Genomic DNA, 26455 nt, shown 5'->3' with positions numbered 1-26455 from the left:
AAAAACATATATATATAAGGAAATTTTTAAAAAACCCCAGTTTATTTCTGTTGAAGCCTTTTTTCGAAGGTCTTTTAAAGCACATGTGTGAAAAAATAATGGTTTTGGCAGTTTTCTTCAGTTGGTGAAAAGTAAGCACAAACTATATGTTATTGTAAAAAAAAATTAAATGATTTAAAGCCCTTTTTTTATATTAAGTTACCGCCCTTAAGCCAGGGCTAAGGCAGACATACTTAAAATACACCGCCAGCTCAGTTATTCCATCCGAGGACTGCAGTTTCGTGCTTTTTAGCACTCATCAGCCCGGAATAGGTATATACCTTAGCTTTGCCATCAATCTTTGAGTTGAACCCCACCATTGCTGTGGTCGCTCATCTGGTTTGCTAATTCTGCATTAGCTACCAGTTTGTTTGGCTCTCTTGACTCCCTTAAGAGTTTTTTCGCCTCCAACTCATGTGATTCCTATTCCGGGCTGATGAGTGCTAAAAAGCACGAAGCTGCAGTCCTCAGATGGAATAACTGAGCTGGCGGTGTATTTTAAGCACTTTTTTTTTGTCTCTTCCATATTTGAATATAAATTTAATTCTTTATTCAAGGGTAAATTAGGCAAAATAATTATTTGCAGAAAATTTTCCAGTTAGGATTTCTGTTTGCAGAAAGCTTTTCATTTTATCTAAGTCTAAGAACTATCTTTAGGTAAAAATACCACTTTAAATTACTTAAAATTGCCTATTTTCACCTTACGTTAAAATTGCATTAGCTTTAGAATAGTTATTTTTGTCGTATACTTCTACTGATTTATATAAAAATTATTTAATGTGACAAAATTTTTTCAAGGGCTGCATTTCACTTTAATTGCTTGTATGTGATATGGTTATCTTTTTATGGTTATAAAAATCATTATTTCAGTTTGTATGTTAATTTTGTAGGAACAAGAGAGAATGGAAGGAGAAATAATGCTATTACAAAATAAAAAGGAAAAAGAAAAGCAAAACCTGCTGTCAATCCTTGCAAATGGTATGCTAAATTCTATTTATAATGATTAGCAGTGGTGTAGTTCTAACCAGGAAACATCACGAGTTCAGTAATCATGAAAAAAGTTAAAAATGGTCGCATTCGAAAGAGTATCTTTAGAAAAAAATTTGACCCAAATATTGTGTGCCCTCGTCCTTTTGTTTTTGAGATATGGGGGGTCAAAGTCTGTCGAAATCTTACGAAAATTCGCCAAATTTAAAGACTTGGCAAGAAATGGAAAATACCACGTGATTTCATCGCCTGCGTCTAGCAAGACTCTCATTTCCATTTCTGGTCATCTGCAAAGCGCGTAAACGATGTTTCGAATTAACCCTTTACTTGTGTGGGCAAAATTAAAAAGTAACTATGAAGCCTGTGAAATGGAAACTAGAGAGCTTTATCCAGAGGAGCTACAACTTTATAACGAAATTGAACGTAGGATTTAACTTTGTAATCGTGATAATAATGCATTTCAGAATTTAAGTGCATTTCAAGTGTGTTTTACTTAACTAATTTAAGTTTGTACTCTTGTAATGAAATGTGTTGTAAGTAATTAATAATTCTGTACGAGAATTAATATGAATAAGTAAAAAAAACATGCTTATTAAAGCTTATATATTGAAAATAAAATGGATAGTTTTTGATGTTGAAAGAACATGATCATGGATTGTAGTATCCCAGCTCTTATTTATTTTTTCAAAAGTTATTATCATTAATGAAGTTCTATTGTCTGACCACTGCTAGCGAAAATGTTTAATTTAAAATCGAAAAAAATAATAATTAAAAAGAAGAAAACAACGGATAGTAAATGTCAAAAATTTGCACAGCAAAACCAACGATGTCGGAAATTACTTCATAACAGATTCTTATCAAAAATTTTATAGTCGACGTTCATTACAACAACCCCTGTAGTTCGAAAAAGTCTGTCACTGCAACTGAAAGTCGCTATAACGTAAATGCACATCATATTGCATGTTATTTAGTCATTTTTGAAAATACTGAAGTCCCTTTTACCAATTATGTTTCACGTTAAAAGGGAATTCAAATTCGAGCAAAATAAAAATTAATACAGTTTTTTTTTATCAGACTTGTTAGAGGGTTTACACATAACTTGAAAACGATACACATAACGAAAAACACACTGAAAATAACTGACAAAAATCGTTTTTTTTTTTAATTTGAGAACATGGTTTGAAATCTTTAAAAATGTCGTTTTCTTCGTATTTAGATACTGTTGAAGACTTCAGATTTACGACTTTTCAAAAAAAAAAAAAAAAGACTTTAAAGTGTGTTTACCGTTTCTCTACGGTTATCATATTTTTTTCAAAACAGTTTCATCATCGAATAAACTCTTTCAGTGGAAATATTTCACCCGCAGAAGCATACAAGTTTTAAACATCAGTTTTTTAACAGTCTTAAGAATAACAAAGAAATCCATTGTTTTTACAATAAAATAAAACAAATATTTCGGGCTGTGGCGTTTTCCCCTATACAGTTGCACGTTAATATCCCGGAACACAAGCCCCTAAAAATTTCAATGCCGCAATCTGTGCCACGACACCCCGCGCCATGGTAGCCACCCCAGTAAAGAATTAATGCGATATTTCTGACGCCCTTTCGTGGTGACCAAATATGGAAGTGAAATATCTTGTCAGATGCGGATGTTGAATTCGCGCCGTACCTTCCATTTCTGAACAAAACTCGCTAAATTTGGCGACTTTACTAAAAATTTCGGCAATTTTTAAGACCTCATATTTCGATAACGTGGTCACGAGGGCACGTAGTTTCAGTGCCATAAACATGTTTTCCAATGCTCTTTCGAATGCCACCAATTTGGAATTTTTTTGAATTTCCTTGATCGTGATGTTTCCTGGTAAGCAAGGAAACAGTCAGTGTTTTGTTTCGGGGGGAGAGCTTAAATTTTCGACAAAATTACGAAAAAGTCATGTGTTGCTATGGTTTTTGAAGCATTTTGCGCATTGTTAGAGACATGTGGTAATGGTGGGGGGGGGGGGGGGGGCAAAACAAAAAAAAAAATGAAAAAAAATTCAGGAGGGGAGAGGTAGGCAGAATTATTGGTTGTTTTAATTTTTTCTTTTGAACAGTAATTTTACTGAATTACCAAGAGTTAAAGTTGCTTTATCAAAATGTTTAAATGTGAGCAAATGTTTCCTCAGAAATTTAAATCTATTATTATAATATCATTTAATCAAAATTCAATAATAAATAAGTTTTGTTGGTACAGAAAATGATGTGTGGTGTTGCAAATGTCACAATTGTGAAAAATACCAATGACATGAAGAGAGGACCTTTAGTTGGCCCTCAAGTTGGAACATGAAATAGTAATATGTACCACCAATCACTTTTCATGAGCTTTGAAGGTCAGGAGCGCCTAAATTATTGTTTGTAAGGGAGGAGCAGACCTATGAGTATTTTTAGTATTTTGAAATACATGCCAAACTGACACTGGGTTCGGTATCTCATTTCAGACGCAATTTCAAAAGACATTTTTTTTAAATGCAATTTCAGGGTAAATTTGGTAATAACACAAGGAAAAGGGTTTCGTTTGTGGACACTCCCCTAGAAATTTTTTAAGCCTTAAAAACGCATTTAGGGCTGACCCCGGAAAATTTTGTCATTGAAGTTTTAAAAACGCAATTTTGGGATACATGTTGACATATTAGGGGAGAAGGTGACTGCTCTAACTCGGAAATTTTTCGAGGTTATAAGGTCTATGATTGATGACGCTGGGTGAGAAGAGAAGAGATTCACGCGGCTCTCAAATTTTTGACAATAAGACTTTATAAACATCATTACAAAATTTCTTTGGGTGAGTTTATGGGAAGGAGATGGAAATTTAGGAGCTTTCCCTTTTTATAACACATTCTAAAGTTCTCTTTGGTAACGTTAAACAACTGAAAGAGATTCCCCAGACAAAATTGTTTGCAATCAAAGTCCAAGAAATATGATTTTCATGAGAGATTATGCAGAGAAACATGCCTCCCCCAAAACATTTTGAAGTTAGCTTTAAAATGCAGATTTTAGAACATCTTCGGTAATGTCCGTGGGAGGAGAGGTTTAGTGGCCTTTCTTTGGTAATTTTTGCGAGTGCTTCAACAGAATTTTTTTTTGAAATTGAAGCCTTAAAAACCAAAGTTTAGACCAGTGGTTCCCAACCTTTTTTGCCTTGTGAACCCCTTTCAAAATCTGTACGAGTTTGGCAAACCCCTTGTGCACTAAGTGACAAGCACACCCCTCCTCCCAGACATAGTAAAATTTTTGAGATTTTTTTTTTTTTTTTTTGATTGAGAAACGAAAACAATAATTGCAAAATATAGAAGTACAAACATTGCTACAAGGTAAGACACATGAACACCACCAGCTCAGTCAATTCCAGCCGAGGACTGCAGTTTGGTGCTTATTAGCACTCCTATGCTGGGCTGATGAGTGCTAATAGGCACAAAACTGCAGTCCTCGGCTGGAATTGACTGAGCTGGCAGTGTATTTCATGTATTTTTGCCTTGGCCCTAGCCATAAGGCTGTAACTTACTGAATACAAGGTAAGATGATTTGCTACAAGCTAAAATGATAGCTAAAAAACTATTACAAAACAAATGTAACGAAACACACACAAACCCAAGGATAATTCTTTTAGTTTTAGCAAACTTTGAAAATTTTTTTAATGGAATGGATGTGGAAGAAAGAATTTCAAAGTTTAGCTCAAATGTCTTGTCTGACAGTTTTACTCTTATTTTAGGTTCAGTATTTAATTTCCTTCTGCATTGATCTCTAAGTGCTGAAATTAATTTTTCTCATGGAAACTTTGTCCGAATGGGGTAGTAAAGTTTAAAATTTTCTGTCACAACAGTACATTAAACTGTAACACTAAATCAGTCAATAAAAAAAATGATTTTTAAAAATACCTTTTATAGAAAATGTCTCAGATTACATAATGATCTTTTTTCTTCCAGAAAAATCTAGTTGTTTGATAAGGATACATTGTGTACACTAATCGTTTGAGTGCTGAAGAATTTTCTTTTCCTTATGCTAAAAGTGCGAAATAAAATGCATAGTTTTTTTTTTTTGAAAAATAATAGAAACGTCTACAATTAACTCTAATTGTTACATAAACGGTAACATTAACCAACAAAAATGTCTTTATGCTCACTTTTAACAAGAGAGGTTTTCTGCCTCTGAATTCCTTTTTTACATAGAGTGCAAATTTTAATTTTTTAATTCTAAAATTTTTTTTACTATGTACCTCATTATAGCAACAAACAGCAGTGCCATTGCACTTATTGTGTCACTCGCATTTTCGGCGAAGAAAATGCGAGTTTCGGCATGCTATTCGTTGCACTCAAATAGTAAAGAAACTAAACATAGAAAATTTAACAAAAATACGGTTTTTCAAATGCTCTCATATGCTCCATATAATGTTTCCATCAAGTTCAGTTGAATTTTGCAATCATAAAGAGAAAACTGAAGCATTCACATGCTTTCATCTTAATGCATTGCATTCACAAGTGGAACTTTTTGGCACGGGCTCAATTATCATGCTCAACAAAAACGGTAAAAACCAGTGGATTGTAATGACAGACTAAATTTTTTAAATTTACAAAATAGAATGTCAGCAGGTGCTCTAACATTTGCGTACAAAAAGTATCGAATGTGCAAGAGACAAATGAATAAATGATAAAAAAAAACACTTGAACTTGAAAAGAATTCTTTTTTCGAAGTATCTTAATAAAATTTACTCTCTGTTAAAATATTTTTACTTAGTGCTCTACTACTAATGATTTTATCCAAACTATAATGCACTGTTCCAGAAAAAGAAAATAAAAAATTATTCTTGAAAAGGCTGGGAAAGGAACTTCCTATAACTCAAGCTACCGATTACTCGAAGGTTTCAGCCAGTCCTTTAAAGCTTCGAGTTATTGGGAGTTCACTGTGCTTTGTGTAGCATTAACTTTCTAAAAAGTTTCCTTTTGTCAGAAAATTAACGATTTGTACGCATTGTGTTGGTCACACCCACAACAGGTACAAATCATTATTTTTTTTAATGCCAAAAAAAAAAAAATGAACGTTGAAACTTTATATCATGATACATAATGGTTCTTTATCTTCGAATATGTGAGAATTACGAGTCAAACTTTTTAATTCAAGAAATAAAGTAAATATGTGTGTAAAAATATCATACCCTTGCAAATGGATTGAGCTTCTGATAAATTTCTATTTATCTATGTATGTTCTTAGTTTTTGTGTGTAAAGATTGAGTACCTTCAATTTCATTTTATTTAAATATTTTTTGTTATTTTCAGTTGAAAATCACTCAGCACAATTGATAGAACAACTTATGATTTTGAACGATCGAACAAAAAATATTGATAAAATGTTAGCAGTTTTGGAAAAAGACAGGTAATTATATTCATCATATCATACATGAATTATTTCTTCTACCAAAGTTATCTAATGTTCCACAGTTTTTTCAGCATAACTCTATCAAAATGAGTTATTTGGAATACATCCTTTTTGGATATGGTAGATTTCAGATGTTTGGATATTGTTAGGAATCAAAAAAGCATATTATTTGTGATTGAAAAAGGCTGTTACTATATGTAAATCTGAAATAAAATACTGCATGAAAATCATGGTAATATTTCTACAGAAATATACATACATACTACATAGTCAGTGATTTTTTTTTGTGTGTTCCTTTTAGATGTTTAATACTCTTTAATTCAGCTTTTTACTATAATTAAATTTAGAAATTGAGAAATTCAGATAATTGGGTATGAATGAATTGAACTGTACTGTGTAATGCCTACCCTCACCCCTTCTTTATTCCTTAATAAGAAATTGGTAATTTCAGCTAGAGAAAAGAAAGCTTTCCATGCCATTGATACTCACAGAAAACATAGGGCTAGTAAAGAAAAAGAGGGGGGGGGGGGGGGTTGGAGTCCACAAGCTTAATTTTTTTTTTGCTTCATTTCATTACATAGATAATTGATTTTTTCCAAATCAATGTTAAATTTAAATTTTAAAAAATTGTATGATAATCGCTACATACTCCATTTCAGTAGTAAATAAATCATTTATTGTTATTTTGCTGCAATTCTGGATAGTATAAATGTATTGTACAGGAAAATCTGTCTACAATAATACTGTTGGGACCTAAAAAAGTATTGTTATAGACAGGTTATTGTTATAGACAGTTTGATTATTCATGCTAACATTTTGCTGGGACCAAGGAAAATATTGTTATAGACAGGTTTATTGTTATATACAGTATCATTATACACAGGTTTCACTGTAGTTATAGTTGCATTTAAAATGAAAGGTACAATAAACAAAAAATCATTGGCATACTTTCATATGCCAATCCAAATATACAAATGCTCATAGGATGCTGGTGCACCAAAAGGGGGGATGGTCAAAAGAAGTGTGCGGGGTTAGGGGGCGTGGCCCCTGAAGGTTTTTTTTTTTTTTTAGAAAATTGGGTTAGGTTAAAGGCTTTTAACATTACTAATGCTATGACCTTCATTAAAAGTGGAATATGACCTCAAAAATTGGGATGGATGGCCACTGTAGACTTTACCCTTCCAAGTTAAAGTTCCAGTTTTATCAAATGAGATGAGGAAAGTCCATTTATTTGGAATAATTAGTTTTTTACTTTCGTGAAATAAATTAATCCACCCTATAAAAATCATTTTCCAATCGATCAATAATTTTTAACCCTTAAAAAGGAAAGGGGCAAGGCCCTTTTACTTTTGAAAGTCAGGGGGCAGTTGCTTCCCTTGTCCCCCCCCCCCCCCCTGCAAGAGCCATCTAAGCCAAAGCTTACCAGAGATAAATAAAGTAAAAAATTCATTGCAATTTAAAAATATTCATTTCATGACAGTAAATTCAATGTTATAAAAAATAATGTAGCGAAGGTTTAAACTTAGGGAAGGGGGGGGGGGCTCCCTAGTCATCTTTTAATATTTACATTGATGCTACTGCATTACTAAATTAGTGGCTGCTATCTCAAGTCTAGGCTTTCTTCATGTAATAAATACACGTCAGTTTTTTAAAGCAACCTGGAGAATAATATTAATTTGTAGGTTAAAAATATTTGCTTCAGCACATTTCCCCCTTATTTTATATTTATCTTTATTTTTCCATTTCCAAAATTTTTTGTTTTTGTTTGTTTTATTTCCTGATGTTTTTCTTCCATTCAGCTTTTTCTTTTCTTGCCGTTCACCGTTATTGACATTTTCATTTTGTTTTAGCTTTGTGGCTTAATCTTTGTCCAATTAAATTCTTTTCTTTTGGTTTTATTGTACCTGTGAGAGAGCTCTTGCCCTTTGTTTGCATTTCTATTGGTTCTTTATTGATTTATAATATTCTCATTGGTGTTTGGTTAATCCACTATTTTCATCTTTTAAGCTGTTTGCTTATCTGACTCGGGCTTTTGTCGGATGTCTTTTCATCCATAAGCTCATTTCTTTTGCATTGAAAAAGGCATTCCTTGTAACGCCGAAACACGTGTCTGCAGTAATCTGCAATTTGTGCTTTTTGATGTTGTTATTTCATACTTTACTTTTCAGCACAAAGGTATTTATTTATTTTAAGGATGGCTTTATTTTGAGATATTTTATGAAAATATTTTACTACAATGCAAATGCCGAAAATTAATTGAGATTTTTGTTTTTCATCTTCTTCAAACCTTGAATTAGGTTAGAAAATGAGGAAATGTTCACAGTCAAGCAGGAAGAATTGGAACAGTTGCGAAAGAAAGAAGTTTTAGGTGTGTATATGTTCTCTTTGCTCAAAATTTATTTACTAAGGGTGCCCAAGAAGGAGACTACACAGACTGCATCATTTAAAGTTTTAGAGTTTTTTTTAGGTTCTTTTTGTGCGGTCTCATTCACGGCAGCAGTACTTTGCAGTATTTGAGAAGGATGCAGCACAGCATTGCTCTTAGGGGGGGGGGGAGGCACCCCTGTATTTGCTTTTTAAAAATAGGTTTTATTATGGAACTGGAAAACGGAAAAACATCAGAAGAAATGAATGTTAATAAAAAATATCAAGAAAAGTAAAATTAAAAACAATTGACCCTATAGCAAAAAGTTCTAGTACATAGTTGTCAGGCTATTGCACATGCAAAAACTATCATAACTACAGTTTAGAACAGGTCTTCCCAAAGTTTATAGCGAGCGGAACCCTTTCGTTGACCAATGTTCAGTGTGGACCCCTGTTATTACAATGTATAGATACGTGTAGTTGATGGAACCTAATTAAATTAACCATCACTAATTTTAAAAAGGGTAGATAGTTTAAAACACTTAACTTTAATCAAATTCTTGAGTGAAAAATCAAATTGAACAGGCAGAAACCACTAGAAAACGAAAAGATTGAAATTCAAGCGTGAGCATCAACGTAATGGGAAGAGTTAGATTTTTTTACCTTGCACAATTTTATTTCATTGGGTTTAACTTTTGATATCTAGAGTAGAATATCGGGATCAGCAATGTAGACAGCTTCGGTATTCCATTTGGTGCCTGCATACAGTGAAAATCCGGATTCACATCGGTAAGTTGCAGCAAAAGGAAGAACACACTTTGCTTTTTCGAAGAACGAATGGCGATTTTGTTTCGAGACGATGTTAAAAATGGGGGAGCAGAGAAAGACAAAAATTGTAAAATCTTAGGAGACGTGTAAATTTTTAGTCTCCAGATAAATTTGACTGTTTGTAGGAAAGTTCACTGTAACAGTTTCTGTGAAATAATACTGTTCTAAAATAATTAACTGTCAAATTTTTTTTTTTTTTTGTCACTCGCTTTGTCCCTTCGCTGGCCTGTCTGTCCCCCCGAGATATGTTTGACCCTTGGGGAAAGTATTCTAGAAGGTAGATTTAAAGGTGCCGTCTGAAGTTTTGTCTATCAAATATTCTAATTCACATGACAAAAGACTGCACTGTTTTGTCAAAGCAGAAAACGGTTTTACCACCCATGCATGATCTTGCAGCATTTTACCCCCAGATGTTGGGAAGTAGTGCTCAATCGACAACTTCATACTTTGAAGGTAAAAACTCGGGTTTTCGAATGCAAAAGTATTATTTAAGTATCATCGTTTTTTGAACTGTTTTCCCGAAGTTTGTCGCGGACCCCTTACTAAGGGTCGGCGGACTCCCAAGGGGTCCGCAGACCACAGTTTGTGAAGCCCTGGTTTAGGCAAACCTTACCTGGAAATGTCATAATGCTGTTGTTAGGATCTGCCTAGCCTTTACAATGCTGTCAGGTTAGATTTTTCCCAACTATAGTTGAAACATTTAATTTCTAAATTATTGAATATTAATTCAGCTTTGCGTGAAAGCATCAAAATAGTAGATAATCCTAACCAAAATGCACACATATCAATTTTCTCTTCACGCATTTCTTTTTTATCTTTTCCTTCTTTATTTTCTTTTTCTTTTTTATGTTTATAACATAGTTATAAGCATATTAGATTTATTTCAAACTAGTGTTACCCGTACGGCTTTGCCCGTAGTAGAAAATTAGAAGATCTTTTGGTTCGCCTGTATATTTACAAATAATGGATGGTGAATTTTCTCCCCAACGGGCTTGACCATGTTACGGTTCCACGTTATGATAACTTGATAATTTACTCGTCCATCTTATGATAATTTTGATCTTGAAAATGTTCTTAAAATTGGAATAAAAAATGAACAAAATCGAATTTTCAAAAAATCGCTTAGAGTTGCACACCCCCATGCTACAAGCTAACTTTGCCAAATTTCATGAAAATCGGCGGAACGGTCTAGGTGCTATGCGCGTCACAGACATCCAGACTGACTTTCAGCTTTATTTTTAGTAAAGAAAAGCTGCCATAGAAGTATCACACACATAATTGCTGGAATCAAAGAAAGTGATTGTTTACACTTTAGACAGTGAGCATTTTGAAACTTTCTTTCAGGTCTGGAGTTCCCTTCACATTTTTTTTTCCAGAAATACTATTTATTAAGATGTTTAACAGTTATTTTCCCCCTAAAAAGTAACTTTTCACTCTTTTTAAATGTGTAAATAATCGAATCACTGCTGTAACAGCTTTTTTCTTTCTTTCTTTCTTTTTTTTAATGACGGATAGACATTTATCAAGTTTTGAAATGTTCATTGAAAAAATTTGTTCAAAAAAAAAAAAAAAAAAAACTACAAAAGTACTAGAAATTTTCTTTTTATAGGATATAATTTCTAGTATTTTTTACTCAGAATTTATTAATAACATATATGGATGGACATATAAAATTATTACATTCATAATTAGCAAAAATAATTACTGAAAATAGTAAAAGTGCATGTGGTTTTTTCGTACATTTACTAAAGTTGTGAAAGAAAAATATACTCTTCCAATATGATTTACAATTGAAACATATACTTTACAATATAGCAAAATGTATACTCACATATTTTCCAAATTATCTTAATAGAGGCAATGACAGAAATGCTTCGGCAAGAAGAAAAGCACCGGAAGTATGAAATAGAAAAGGACAGTATTGCAGCTGAACTTCAGAATAAGTAAGTTGTTTCTTTCTTTCTTTTCATTTTAAGACTACCGTAGCGCACTAATTGTCCTAATCTGTCAAGATCTCAGTTTGGATAAGTGTTTTCTTTACTTCTCTGTGCTAAATCTCAAGAAAAGAAAAAAAGGAAAGTAAATAAAGTTTAGATGTTTAAGTTAGTTCATTTAATTTAGAGTTTGAATAATCATTGCTCCACCACATTAAGGAGTTTTAAGCCATATTGCCACTGATATGCTCAAAATTATTTTAGTTCATTGTAACATCGTACTACTTTTCTGGATGCTGCACACGCACATGAATGTGCGTGTGCAGCGCTTCTTTCATAAATCAAGATAAAAGCGGAACAGCAAGTTTAATACACAACCAAATTCAGCAACCTCTCTTTCTTACTTTGCAAGGGCTTTGTAAAAAGAGAAAGGTCTTAAATCAATACCACCGGTGTGTATATGCAGTTCTAGAGAGAAAAAAAAATTAAATTTCTGTTTCATGCATGTTTGATATTTTTTAAATTGGTTGCAACCGTATTATAACTAGCAAAGTTTTTTTCTAAAAACTTCTTAAAAATGATGAATTTTCATTTTGTATACCGTTATAGAATCTTAGCTGTATGAAATTCAGGCAAAAATTTTACCTAAGAGTATTATACTTATTTCAGTGAAAATGAGAGCAACTTGAAATTATTAAATATTTTCCAAGAAAGAGAAATTGATCAACAGATTCTTATAAACAGCCTTTTGGAGCAGGTACCATGAACTTTATCTATTTAAAAACATTAAAAACATTTGATTGATCTTCAAAATTTCAAGTTCTTCCAAGAGTTTTCACATTTCTGTTCTTTTATGTAGGAACAATATCAAAAAGAAGCGTTTGAAGCTCTTCAATTGCAAAAAGACTTGAGGCATCAAGATATTATTCACCAGGTATTTTTTTTATAAAAACGATCTGGCAACATTTCTTTGATTCACCTTGAGTAGCAGCAGATAAAAATATTAGTCAAAACTAAATAAAAAAAGAGTTTTTCCTATTTTAAGAATGTTCAGAGCAGTGGCGTAGCTAGGGAGGGGCGGAGGGGGCGATCCCCCCCCGGGCGGCACTTTGTGAGGAGCGGCAATTTCACACTTTCGATGCGAAAAATTATAACGCATTTTCCCAATAAGTAAATCATGCTTTTGATCTTTTTTTTTGGAGTCAAAAAAAAGGTCTTTTAATTCTGAAGTTGTGGTACGACTATGATAATAAAATTACTCAAATAGAAAACATGTGCTTTTCTTGTGGACATCTCAGCATTATATTGTTTGCTTTTTCTCTTCCTTCGTCTGAAGCTGCAGACTGAGGGTGGTGTCACATTTTTCGTGAAGAGCAACCGGAAGATCCTTCCTATCCCTTAACGTTTCCAAACAGCCCAAAAGTGTAGTTTTAGGCCTTGAGTCTCGAAACATTTCCAAAGGATAACCGCCCAACCTATCCCTTTACATCTCATCTTTTAGCCTGTAATATTGAGTTCTTAAAATTTCCATACCAACAGATTCCTGAGTGCGGTCAAGCCCTCACCCTTTTACGTGGTTAAAGATAGTTTAATGTGCGTATTAAGGACATCAACTTCTAACTTTAAAATCCCCATCGCATCCAATATCTCCAAAAATAGCTTAACGTTGGGTTTCTGAAGCTTAAATTTCAGAAAAATTCTAAGGTAGGGACCCCAAATGTGCACGAACCTAACGTCATCACAGTTGGTTCCAAATCTCGTTTTTAGAAATTTCTAAGGGAAGATCGAAAAGCCTTCTTTTCTCAGTGATGAAGAGATTAAAATGAGCAACAGTATCGAAAAAGATTTTGGATGGGAAACCCCCTCTGAACTCTCTCTCATGATGTTGTCCATCAAACACGGCTAAGGCGTAATTCAAACATCGTCCGCACATCACGTTTGCCACGTAAAGCGGACAGACAAACGTTTTCCGAAAAGGGAGAAGCATTCATATATTGTGAACGCGCGTAAAGCACATGTCGATACTTTCATCCAATAGCGAAAGCGCGCTCATCTCGTGGAGACCAATGAAATGCGACTCCCAACTCTACGGACGTCAGACACGTCAGTTATCTAGATTCTCGTCACGTTGACGGGTCCCGTACAATACGGCTTGCTGTCATAGCAAAGCCGATTAAAAACTGGTTTTAGGGAGAAAGAAGTGGAGCTCACGTGCCGTACGGACGACGTCTAAAATTCAAACATCGTCCGCACATCACGTTAATTACATCAAGTGGACAAACGAACGTTTTCCGAAAGGGGAGAAGCATTCATATTACGGACGCCCGTTAAGTGCTCACACAATAGAGAGAATCTTGTGGAGACCAATGAATGTGATTCCCATCTCTACGGACGTCAGATATCTAGATTCTAGTTCCGTTGACGGGTCCCGTACAATACAGTTTGCTCTCATGGCAACGCCGGCCGAAAACTGATTTTAGGGAGAAAAGTACGTCGGTGACGGGATGTGCGGACGCAGTGTGAATGTTGCATATATATTGCTTAAAGTCGTGTTTTTAGGATGTCCTTTTCAAAAAGTTTCATAGGGAGACGGGAAAACCACATGGGCGGATTTATGGAGAGTCAGAGGGGGCCAATGCCCCCCAGTTTTGGGAGGACTTTATGTAGTGACAACACATCTTCCAAAAATTAAAAAAAAAAATCATTATTTTTTCGTTTTTGAATAGTTCAGAAGAGCATGGGTGGATTTATAGGGGGGGGGCAAAGGGGACAATGCTCCCCAGTTTTGGGAAGAGTTTATATAGTAAAACATCTTCCAAAATCTTACAAAAAAAAATCATGATTTTTTCTTTTTTGAATAGGAAATTAAAGTTTATTTTTTCTTTTAAACTTAAAATAGCCATTTCTTACAAAGATTGAACACTACTGTACAAGTGTATAGTCTACTACTCAATTTCAGAGGCTGGAAAGTGCAAATTATTGATAGGTTCTATAATCCCTGAAAAGAATTGGCGCAGTATAGCCTACAAGGGCTCTTGAATGAAAAACCCAATCTAACCAACCAAACCTTGAAAATAATTAGACTAGTCTTTGAAACTCCTAAGCAAAGTGTGCTTCAATTTTATTTCTTATCAAGTGTATAAATTAAGAATTGTTCAAATGGGTAGTATGTTACTCTCTTGATACCTATTCTCTAAATCTGTGCACCATTTCTTTTAAAGTATTAACTTGCATCACAAAGCACTTTTAAAGCGTATATCTTAAAAAAAAATTATTTGCCTATTATTTCCAATTAACCCTTATAAGACTTCAAAATGCAGAATTTTATATCCATTTTAGATAATTTCCTCCGGGGGAGTAACCCCCTGGCCCCCTAAAGCTGGAGATATTCCATATCCCACTTAAAAGGGAGCACTGCGTTACTCTCTTAATAGCAGCCCCCTCTCTTTTAAGGTCAATTTAAAAAGGACAGCATGATTACACACAGTAATGAAAACAACACATAAAAAGTAAAGAATGGCCTTACGCATTGCAGAAAACAGACAAAAACATGGGGGGGGGGGGGGTTGGAATTAAAAATGTTGCTCCAAAAAAAAAAAAAAAAAAATCCTGCCCCCCCCCCCCAGGAACTCAGTCCTAAATCCGCCTATGGAAAACCATCTGACTTCCCAACAATTTTGGAAATATTTGTCAACGTTATGCGGTCAAAGATAGCCTACTAATTCCGTCTTTGAAACTTCGGCATCGGAAAATTTCACAAGTGCTCGCGTGCGTTCCGTATTTTATTTTAATGTCATCAAAGGTAGACTAAAATTGATTTCAAGTTTGAAAATATTTCGGGAGGAAAATCCCGTCTTTGTCTAGTCACCACTAGATACAGCCTACATTTACGTGCTTTTTCAGTTCTGTTGAAAAGCTTTCTGGACAGCGCCGCTGAACCTTCCCCAGGTTTTCACGTATCCAAACAGCCTAAAACTGCTTTTTTAAGTTTTCAATTTCGGAAAATTTCCTTGCGAACTCCCAATCCCCCTTAATGTCACCAAAGAAAGCATAAAACTGATTTTAATTTTGGAAAAAAAAAAAAATCTGGAGGGAGCTCAAAGCCTTTTTCTATAAACCGTTACTAAAAATTGCCTAAAATTCCGAATTTTGACTTAACTTTTGGAAATTTTCGATGGAACTCTGAATTCTTTTTTCTTTCTTCTACAGGAAAAATAAGAAGGAATTTTTTTTTTTTATTTTTTTCTTTATAAAAATCTCATTAAAAAACTTTACACTTTTTAATGTGTTAACTATTTCCCATCAAAAAGGCGTCAAACTGAGGAACCACCCCGGGCGGCAGAAAGTGTAGCTACGCCACTGGTTCAGAGTGGTCTGAGAGTGGATGTACACCCCTTCTCTTTTTTAAATATTATGAAGAGTCATAAACGTTGGTAGTACACTGTGTATGTCGTAACACAAATGAATTCGGCACCATAGTATTGCAAATGTTATGTGGTAAAACATATATGAATCCCTGAAATTACTCTAAACATCTTGGAGAACATTGCACAGAATTCAATTATGTGATGGCATAGACAATGTTTCACTGTTGTTTAAGAATTTTAAGACTTTAAGGCATCTGTGTGGGAGAAATATTGAACCATAACTGACATAATGCTGAAAATAAAAAGAGGGTGCGCCCATTTTCAAACCACTCTATTAATGGTGATAGAAGCTGTTGGTCAATAAGCCGACTAGAACCAGCCTAGCTGGGTCAAAAGCCTGATACTGGTAGTTACATTTGTATTTGAAATAAAAATTATAGTTTTAGTGTCATTTGTAACGAAGAAAAAACCCAATAAGTTAAAAATGATTAAAGCCACGATAATCGAAAATTTGGGAATTAGAAAATAACTCAGTACAACTGTTTAAAATATGTGTATAATAGTGAAAATTATTCTAAATTCTGAAAGAGATGCCTTTCATAGGCACCCATATAGGGGGCAAGTGAGGGCTCAAGCTCCCCCCCCCCCTTAGAAATTAGAACTTCCTTGCTATTAGTACTTTTTTCTTTGCAAAAATGTAAAAACATTTTTTCTTCAGCCGTTAATGAATAAGTTGTTAAAAATGTCAAGTTTTAGTAACTCTAATCTGTACTGAAATTTGTTTCCATGGGAAAAATATCCTGCTAAACCATAAGGAAAATATCTGAGCCCTCCTCCCCCACTTGAAATTTTGCATATGGACACCCATGCTGTCTTTGAATTTAAATTTGTAATAATCAATTTTTTGTGTGATATAATTGATTGTTTTAAATCATATCTTTACTTTTTAATGACTTACAATGTAATCAGGTTGAAAAAAGTAATATTTTTGTCAAGCATTTCGTTCTAAACAGGGTTTAAAGAAAAAAAAAACAAAAAAAAAAAGAAGGAAGAAAAACACTATGTAGATATCGAAACAACTTTTGTTCCTAAGTTTAGGAATGTTGTCCGATCCATTCTTGCAGTTTTTCAAAAGATTGAAACAGAAAAATACTTGTAAATTCTGTGCTGATAAATAATGCATACATTGTTAACTGTTTAAAGAAATTGTATAAACATTATTTAAAATGCTCTAGACCAGTGGTTTTAATGACAGACTATTTAACCATGAGTGTCACATCTGTTCTCAAAACTCATTTGAACTATAATTTGCTTGCTTGCAGTTCATAAACAAAGTCTCTTTCAATTTAAATTCGGTAAGTAAGTGAGGTTTGGATAGAAAAGGCAAGACATAAAGAATAAAACCTGCATGTTTTCTTCATGACATAGACAGAAAACTCCAGGAATGGATGCACTAAAGCAGATGTTTTACATATTCATTAGTTTTAACCTTTGTTTTTGTTCACATTAAAAATTATTTAAGTTCCAATATACTTGTTTTTTAACCATAGTGCAAATTGTTTTTTCTTCATAGATTCATTTAATTGAAAAGGAACTCTCTGGGCTTACGCATGCAGAAATTAAAAAGAGGAATTTAAAAATTGATTCAGAAGTGGTGAGTATAATTTTGTTTGTGTTTTTACTATGAAGTTTTCAAACAAAAAGCAACTATATTTTTACTTTCTTCTATATCTAATATATAGAAGAAAGTATTGGATTCGTGCAAATTTTCGAATTTTGACGGATTCAAACGTTTTGAGGTGTGCTGAGTCCATTTCGACTATTTTTGGAAAATGTCTGTCTGTCTGTGTGTGTGTGTATGTGTGTCACGTCTGTGTGACCAATTTTTTGTGGCCGCTCTACAGCAAAAACTACCGCATGAAATCGAACGAAACTTGGTACACATATGTGCCCCTATGTGAACTTGTGCCCATTGGTTTTTGGCGCGAATTCCTCCAAGGGGGGTGGAGCTATGGGACGTTTTTTGAGTTACGCGTGATTGCTATTCCTCAGGAAGTAACTGGCGGAATCAAACAAAATTTGGTCCATATGTTGCCAGTAACAGAAACAGGTGCTGATTCAATTTTGGTGTCAATAACTCAAACGGGGGTTGAGCTATAGAACGTTTTTTGTCGTCAATTGTGACTGCTGTATCTCAAGAAATAATGAACGGAATGAAAGAAAAATTGATCGGCAAGTAGCCCTTAGTGGGTATAAAAGCTGATTTTATATTGGTGTCAACAGCTAAAAAGGGGGTAGCGCAATCGCCCATTCTTTTTTTCCATTGTGAGTGCCCTATCTCAAAAAGTAATGCTACGTTTTGGTTGAAATTTGGAATATATGTGAATCCATAGGTAAACAGGCTTTGGTTCAATTTTGGCGCCAATCGCGCCAAGAGGTGCTGATTTATTTTTATTATCATTATTTTTTAGCGAATAAAAATAGCTTTATTAGTGCAACACTAAGAAAGATAAATCGTAATAGATTGTCGTCTGCGTATTTCTCGTGATTTTAATTGTATGGAAATGATCGGAAATATTATCTCAATGATTTAAAATTTTTAACTGTTTCCATCTTATGTTTGTTAACAAATAAAATATTTGTAATTAATTCAAGCAAGGCTTTTAAAATAACTTTCAATTTTTGCTCTTGCTTTGCTTTTGCAATAATGCAGACATTGGGATGGTCGTCAAGTTTTTTCATGTGTAATTTTGTTTTTGTTGGGAGTATTGCTTCCTCGTCAAGCATGGGGAGGGATCAGAAAAAAAAAAGAAAAATATAGAAGAAAGTTTCGTAATGGCCACAACATACTAGTTTAAATTGTCAGGAAAATTCATCTGCTTCTATATAACAGCTTTCTTAACTGTAGCATACAGCAACCAATATCATGCTTGATGTGCTTTGAGGGGGGGGGGGAGACCAGCAAATAAGGTAGAAATTTTTTTTTAAGTTGGGTTTAAACAATGGGTGCAATTCCTTTTCCGAAACCAATATACACATTGGAATATTTTTCTTCAATAATGTGCAGAAAGTTTCATGAAATGCTTTTTCATACAAATCAGTTTCTGAAAAGTTGGTGAATTTAGGTCTCTATGAAGAAATTACACACCAAAAATGCCATTACCTCTTGTTATGAAAATGTAATTTATTTCCGTATCTGCTTAAAGTTTATCAATAATTCACATAAAATAATGAAATTTTTGTAAAAATCGAAGTGAAGAATATTTATGCAAAGAGTTGACTTAATTGAATTCAACATTCGGAAAATTAAAATATAACTACTTTGCCTTAGTGGAATGTTTTTGCACCTAGGCAAACTCAAACTAAGGCTTTCAAACTGAAATTTTGTATACAGGTCAGGGGAAAGGATTTTGCTTTTTTAACTCTTTGGTATTTTTATTTTACTTCTATTAATTGTTTCGTTATTCATCTGTAAAAAAGTATTTTTACTGATTAGAAGACATGTTAGTTTCAGTTTAAAGTTCTTTATGTTAAATAGAAATGATTTTTATTCCTTCATAATAGTTTTTGTGAAATATTCTTTTTTAGAATTCCTTGGCAGAACACAGAACAGCTCTAGCATACTTGTTAACGGAGCTTCTGTCTGCAAAAGAGCAACGAGAAAAACAACTACGAGATAGACTTGTAATTGAACCTTTTTTCTTATTTATTTAGTCTACAGTAAACTCCCAATTATCGCTGTCCGATTATCCCCGGGTCTTTTCACAATTTTTTCTAAAAACTTTACTGATTGTATAGTTGTTCGCTTTTAGATTTTACATATATTTTCATATTCAATATTAGTAGATGCACTGTAGCAATGTTTTTAGTTATAATTTAAATGTATGTGTGAGTATTTATATTTTTACTTCCTTTTACAAAAAGGAAGTATTGTATTCGCAAAAAAATTTTCACTCAAAAATCAATCTTAATTTCTGTTTTACTCACCCCGAATGAACGATGAGTTTTTTTTTTTTTTTTTTCAACTCGACCACACGTGGATAAGTGCCTAAGAACGTATAGACACGCGAAATATCCAATTTGAGGATTCTTGAGTTAGTTACAACGAGTTTTCTCGTGATGTCTGTATATACGTATGTATGTATACAACGAGTTTTTTCGTGACGTCTGTATGTACATATGTATGTGTGGATGTATGTTCCATAACTCTAGAAAGGTGTGTCCTAGAAAGTTGAAATTTAGTATGTAGACTCCTAGTGGGTTGTGCACCTCCCCTTTTGGTTGCATTTGGGTGTTTCTAAATTGGTCTTTTGCCCTTTTTGGTTGGAAATCATTTTTAACTTCGATGTATACTCGAATGGTGTTACAATTTGGTGTACATTTGGCGATATATCGCCAGTCTTTTGGTCGCCAACTTGGTGACAAATTTGGCGATTTTTTTTTTGAGCAATCACGATTGCTTATTGCTTTCATTTGACTGTTTTTGGCGTGCTATCATTTTTCCCACCGGCGCGGCGCCACCCTCTGCCAGCACCACCCGTCGCGTCGGCCGGCCTCACGATGCTGCTCCTCTAGCGAAAACCGTCTCCAGGTTGCGTCCATATCCTACACACACACGCATACATACATGCACCAACACACACACAAACACATACACACACATACCAAACACCACCATACACAAACACATATACATACATACACGCACCAACACACACACAAACACATACACACACATACCAAACACCACCAAACACAAACACATATACATACATACACGCACCAACACACACAAACACATACACAAGCACCACCATGCACACACATACCCCTACACACATACACATACACCACCATACACACATACACAAACACATACACACACGCATGCATATAGACACCTACACATACACACAAATACACAAACACCACCATACACACACATACCCCTACACACATACACATACACCACCATACACACATACACAAACACACACGCATGCATATAGACACCTACACATACACACAAATACACACAACTGCCCACACATTCATGCCTGCACACAGACACAAACACATATGCTTACACACACACACACATACACATATCCAGCCCCCACGCACACAAACACTCATACACACAACTACCCACACACTCATGACTGCACACAGACACAAACACACATGCCTACACTCATACACATACCCCCCCCCCCCCACACACATACAAACACACACACTTGTGATTGCGAAAAACATAATTTGAATTCAAGATGACAAAATTCAAATTAATTTTTCTTTTTTTTTAAATCTGGTTTCAATTTGGCCATTGTTGGTGATATTTAGAGAATCAACTATTAAAATTATCAATAATGGGAAAATGACATTAAATTGGAGTAAAAGGAAGTCATGTGAGGCACACATCAGCTCGTTTTTATTGTATACTCTAAGCATTGTTTTTTACCTATTATCCAGATTATCCCTGGTTTTGGCTTATCTGCATTTACCTTGCCACCCTATTCGAGAGTTTACTGTAAAAACTTACTATAAAAAGTTTTGCTATTTGTTCTTTACTAAAAATTCATTCACTGGGATAGTTTTAATATTTATGGATCCAAACTTGTAGTTTTTTCCTATTTTATAGCAACAAATGGAATTGAAGAGAGCTGATGAAATGAAAGATTTTTGGCTGATTCAGTATCAAAAACTTCTAGATAGTAAACCTAAAGGTGTTGTGGATGCTGTAAGTACTTGAATTTTTGCGATTTGTTAAAGTTATCTATACATTTGATGCTATACAGATACTTTTAATGCTAAACATAGAAAAATATTGCTGTAATTTATTTTTAAGCATTCAGAAAATTAATGAAATCCAATTTAAGCTACAGAAATGCCAATGTTGCCAAATACATGAACTCCAGATTTCTATATTGTTTTTAACTATGAGTATAAGAGATTTTTTGTGATCATGCATGCTCTCAAAAACAATTGAGAATTTTATTTTCATCTACCTTATTACAACATCGTAATGAATTTTTATCTGCTAATAGAAAAATTTAATGATAAAATTCAAACGACACATTTCAATATTTCTATTTAAATGTGTTTTGTTTATGTTTGGTGTGTTAATTTTAATTACTATTTGCAGTTAATATCGCATGATAAAAATATTGCAATGAAAAGTAGTCCTTATATTATATGCTAATATAGTTTTAAAGTGTTTTAAAGAAGCATTACAAAAATATTATTTTTCTCTGAAATATATGTGAGAAAACTGTATTTATAAGCAGTATTGTTAGTTATTTCTATTTTATTTTTTTAAAACTAGGAATTGGAAATGGATCCAGATGTTAAAAGAGCCTTAATGAATGCTTTGGCAGTGGATTACTTGCCTTTATTTGCTGTCAAAAGGATTACCTTTTCTGAATTGCTTACCTTTACTGCTCAAGACTTAAAAAATGTGCGTAAATTTCTTTGAATATATGTAGATTTCTCTCTAATTCTGGATAAGTTTTTTTTTTTTTTTTTGCTGATCTGCTTACCAGGAAACATCACGAGTTCAGTAATCATGAAAAAAGTTAAAAATGGTCGCATTCGAAAGAGTATCTTTAGAAAAAAATTTGACCCAAATATTGTGTGCCCTCGTCCTTTTGTTTTTGAGATATGGGGGGTCAAAATCTGTCGAAATCTTACGAAAATTCGCCAAATTTAAAGACTTGGCAAGAAATGGAAAATACCACGTGATTTCATCGCCTGCGTCTAGCAAGACTCTCATTTCCATTTCTGGTCATCTGCAAAGCGCGTAAACGATGTTTCGAATTAACCCTTTACTTGTGTGGGTAAAATTAAAAAGTAACTATGAAGCCTGTGAAATGGAAATTAGAGAGCTTTATCCAGAGGAGCTACAACTTTATAACGAAATTGAACGTAGGATTTAACTTTGTAATCGTGATAATAATGCATTTCAGAATTTAAGTGCATTTCAAGTGTGTTTTACTTAACTAATTTAAGTTTATACTCTTGTAATGAAATGTGCTGTAAGTAATTAATAATTATGTACGAGAATTAATATGAATAAGTAAAAAAAAAAAACATGCTTATTAAAGCTTATATATTGAAAATAAAATGGATAGTTTTTGATGTTGAAAGAACATGATCATGGATTGTAGTATCCCAGCTCTTATTTATTTTTTCAAAAGTTATTATCATTCATGAAGTTTTATTGTCTGACCACTGCTAGCGAAAATGTTTAATTTAAAATCGAAAAAAATAATCATTAAAAAAAAGAAAACAACGGATATAGTAAATGTCAAAAATTTGCACAGCAAAACTAACGATGTCGGAAATTACTTCATAACAGATTCTTATCAAAAATTTTATAGTCGACGTTCATTACAACAACCCCTGTAGTTCGAAAAAGTCTGTCACTGCAACTGAAAGTTGCTATAACGTAAATGCACATCATATTGCATGTTATTTAGTCATTTTTAAAAATACTGAAGTCACTTTTACCAATTATGTTTCACGTTAAAAGGGAATTCAAATACGAGCAAAATAAAAATCAATACAGTTTTTTTTTTGACTTGTTAGAGGGTTTACACATAACTTGGAAACGATACACATAACGAAAAACACACTGGAAATAACTGACAGAAATAGTTTTTTTAAATTTGAGAACATGGTTTGAAATCTTTAAAAATGTCGTTTTCTTCGTATTTAGATACTGTTGAAAACTTCAGATTTACGACTTTTCAAAAAAAAAAAAAAAAAAAGACTTTAAAGTGTGTTTACCGTTTCTCTACGGTTATCATATTTTTTTCAAAACAGTTTCATCATCGAATGAACTCTTTCAGTGGAAATATTTCACCCGCAGAAGCATAAAAGTTTTAAACATCAGTTTTTTAACAGACAGTTTTAAGAATAACAAAAAATTCCATTGTTTTTACAATAAAATAAAACAAATATTTCGGGCTGTGGCGTTTTCCCCTATACAGTTGCACGTTAATATCCCGGAACACAAGCCCCTAAAAATTTCAATGCCGCAGTCTGTGCCACGACACCCCGCGCCATGGTTGTCACCCCGAGTAAAGAATTAATGCGATATTTCTCACGCGCTTTGGTGGTGACCAAATATGGAAGTGAAATGTCTTGTCAGATGCAGATGATGAATTTGCGCCGTACCTTCCATTTCTGAACAAAACTCGCTAAATTTGGCGACTTTACTTAAAAATTTCGGCAATTTTTAAGACCTCATATTTCGATAACGTGGTCACGAGGGCACGTAGTTTCAGTGCCATAAACATGTTTTCCAATGCTCTTTCGAATGCCACCAATTTGGAATTTTTTTGAATTTCCTTGATCGTGATGTTTCCTGGTTAGTAAAATAAGAAATTAGAAAACAGTTTATAACAGTTGAAGAAATGCAAAACATGTAGTTATATTAGGATAGAGAAAAATCAACTATAAGAAAAACCAAATATTGGAACCTTTTTCTGTAATAGGTTCAATATTGCCTATTCTTTCAACAGCATTGCATAGCTTCAACAGTTTGTTGAATACATTAATTTTACTGCTATTAATTACCTCATTAATAATGGTAATTTTCTAATGCAACAAAATTGCATAGGAAATTTTTTTTAATTGAAGTCACATATAATTAAAAATAATAATACAACTTTTCATGCACAAATTTGCTGGAATCTGCAAACACTTGTTTTGACGGTACAAAGATATCATGCAAACTCATTGTACAAAAGTGCTCCTCTAGTATTATTTCAATCTATTGAAAACTATAGCATTTAATCTATTTCAGCCTTTGCGTGAAATTTTAAAGTCCTGTCAGACTTTTCCTATGTCATTACATTAAAAAAAAATTATCGCCTGCTGTGACACCATTTTTCGGTTTTTATAGTATAGTAAGACTAGGGTTACCTGCCATGGCTTTGCCTGTGATAAAATTTAATGGGAAATACCTGTGAGACTACTGTTGCTGCAGTCACTGTATTTATATTTCATGAATAAAATGTTAAATTGAAATGTAATCTTGCCAAACTTTACAGGGGGGGGGGGATATCTGTTTTGTCTGCTCCAAGTTGCAATGTTTTACATCTTTGACTAGTTTCTTAATTCAAGCTCTAGAGCTGTGAATACAAAAACGTGGTTGCTTGGCAAGATTGCTCATATTTAACGGAGCCGATAATGTTTTTTGGGAGGAAAAAGAAAGCACCTATGTCACATGACATATGTTTAACACGGATCCTTACATGAAAACGGAAATATTTTGAGTTTAATTTATCATAAAATTAAGGGAAGCAATCCCTAAAAATTGCACCCGGTGTTGCACCGGCTGTTCCTAAAAATATCCATTCCAAAAAGTTCAACAGTTAAAAAATAAAATCATGATGTCCCTTAAAAATCCAGAACCACATCATATCGTATCTGGGACTGCGCTGTCTATGTTGATTGCTCTCTGTACATCATGTACTACATGACCCTGTAAGAGAAATACATTAAAAATTACCAGTTTAGAGAAAAGGTAATGCCCAAAATAGCGTCAACAGATCCTGTAAGTCCTCTTTTGAATACAGTTTTTGAAAAGCCCTATTAAAGGGATTAGAAAAGCTCTAAAAATTTTCATTAGAGTGCGAGAAACAGTCCCTAACATACCCATCAGAAGGAATACAACAGTTCCTAAATAAGTATTAACGATTCCTTTAAAAATACCTACCAATTTTTAATAGAATAAGGACATCAGTGTGTTAGGCACTCTTCCGTTCCAGAAAGTGGCTTGCACACTTGGCTTAGCAACTTATTTTCTTTCTACCTTGGCGAAAATTAAAAATTTAGGCTTATGTTTTCGTGATGGATGCTCCTCTTTCTCTAATTTTGCATTTTAATTGAACTTTCAGTGTTTTATTTTGCAGATAGGTGTCCTTGATGAATCGGCATGTTTGAGGATCTTAGGAGAAACACAAGGAATTCAGAGAAAGAACGAAAGAGGTGATTTTCCATTGTAAGTGTAATGATTTTGTTACTACGGGAACAAAAGTTTTATTTCTAACTATTGTAGATATAGCAAAATATTATTGTACAAGAATATTACAGAGTTGTAAATAAAATATTTTTAATTCAAACCTGTGGCAATGCAAATTTTAAACTTTATTAAATTGAGCTTTCATTTAAAAAAAAGGTAGAATTTTGAAGTCGCAATGTATGTTTTAAAACTCTTAAAATCAACTGCTCTTATGTAATTCTTTCAGGTTTAAAGAAGGTATCACTCCCGAACCATCGGCACCGCCTGTTTCTGATCCAAGTTCACCGGAGCTTTCAGAATCATCAACACCATCTGCGGCAGAATTTCTTGAAGGGGTTCAACCATCTGCACCTTTGTTATCTCCTGATAGTGAAATTAAGCTTTGGCGTCAAGCTGAATGTGTCGTTTGCATGGATGTACAAGTAATGTATTTATTACTTCTTCCAGTTTACCATTAGAGAATCATTGAAAAGAAAAAATGTAATAGTTTCAGCATC

General features: G+C 33.6%; 1 protein-coding gene across 1 annotated transcript in view; it reads left to right on the top strand.

The window, feature by feature from the left end:
• Nucleotides 1-26455, top strand: part of LOC129225792 (E3 ubiquitin-protein ligase LRSAM1-like) — a 48603-nt gene that overhangs the window by 16784 nt on the left and 5364 nt on the right. Inside the window, exons 12-23 of the mRNA XM_054860305.1 lie at nt 930-1017; nt 6333-6429; nt 8730-8800; nt 11480-11567; nt 12228-12315; nt 12418-12492; nt 17499-17579; nt 19514-19609; nt 21570-21668; nt 22254-22385; nt 25849-25937; nt 26185-26380. Of these exons, the coding sequence (XP_054716280.1) occupies nt 930-1017; nt 6333-6429; nt 8730-8800; nt 11480-11567; nt 12228-12315; nt 12418-12492; nt 17499-17579; nt 19514-19609; nt 21570-21668; nt 22254-22385; nt 25849-25937; nt 26185-26380 (1200 nt within the window). The remainder of the gene's footprint in view (nt 1-929; nt 1018-6332; nt 6430-8729; nt 8801-11479; nt 11568-12227; nt 12316-12417; nt 12493-17498; nt 17580-19513; nt 19610-21569; nt 21669-22253; nt 22386-25848; nt 25938-26184; nt 26381-26455) is intronic.

This window comes from Uloborus diversus, chromosome 1 (assembly GCF_026930045.1).
Source record: "Uloborus diversus isolate 005 chromosome 1, Udiv.v.3.1, whole genome shotgun sequence".
NCBI classification, from domain to species: Eukaryota; Metazoa; Arthropoda; class Arachnida; order Araneae; family Uloboridae; genus Uloborus; species Uloborus diversus.
This window is presented reverse-complemented; position numbering and strand designations above follow the sequence as displayed.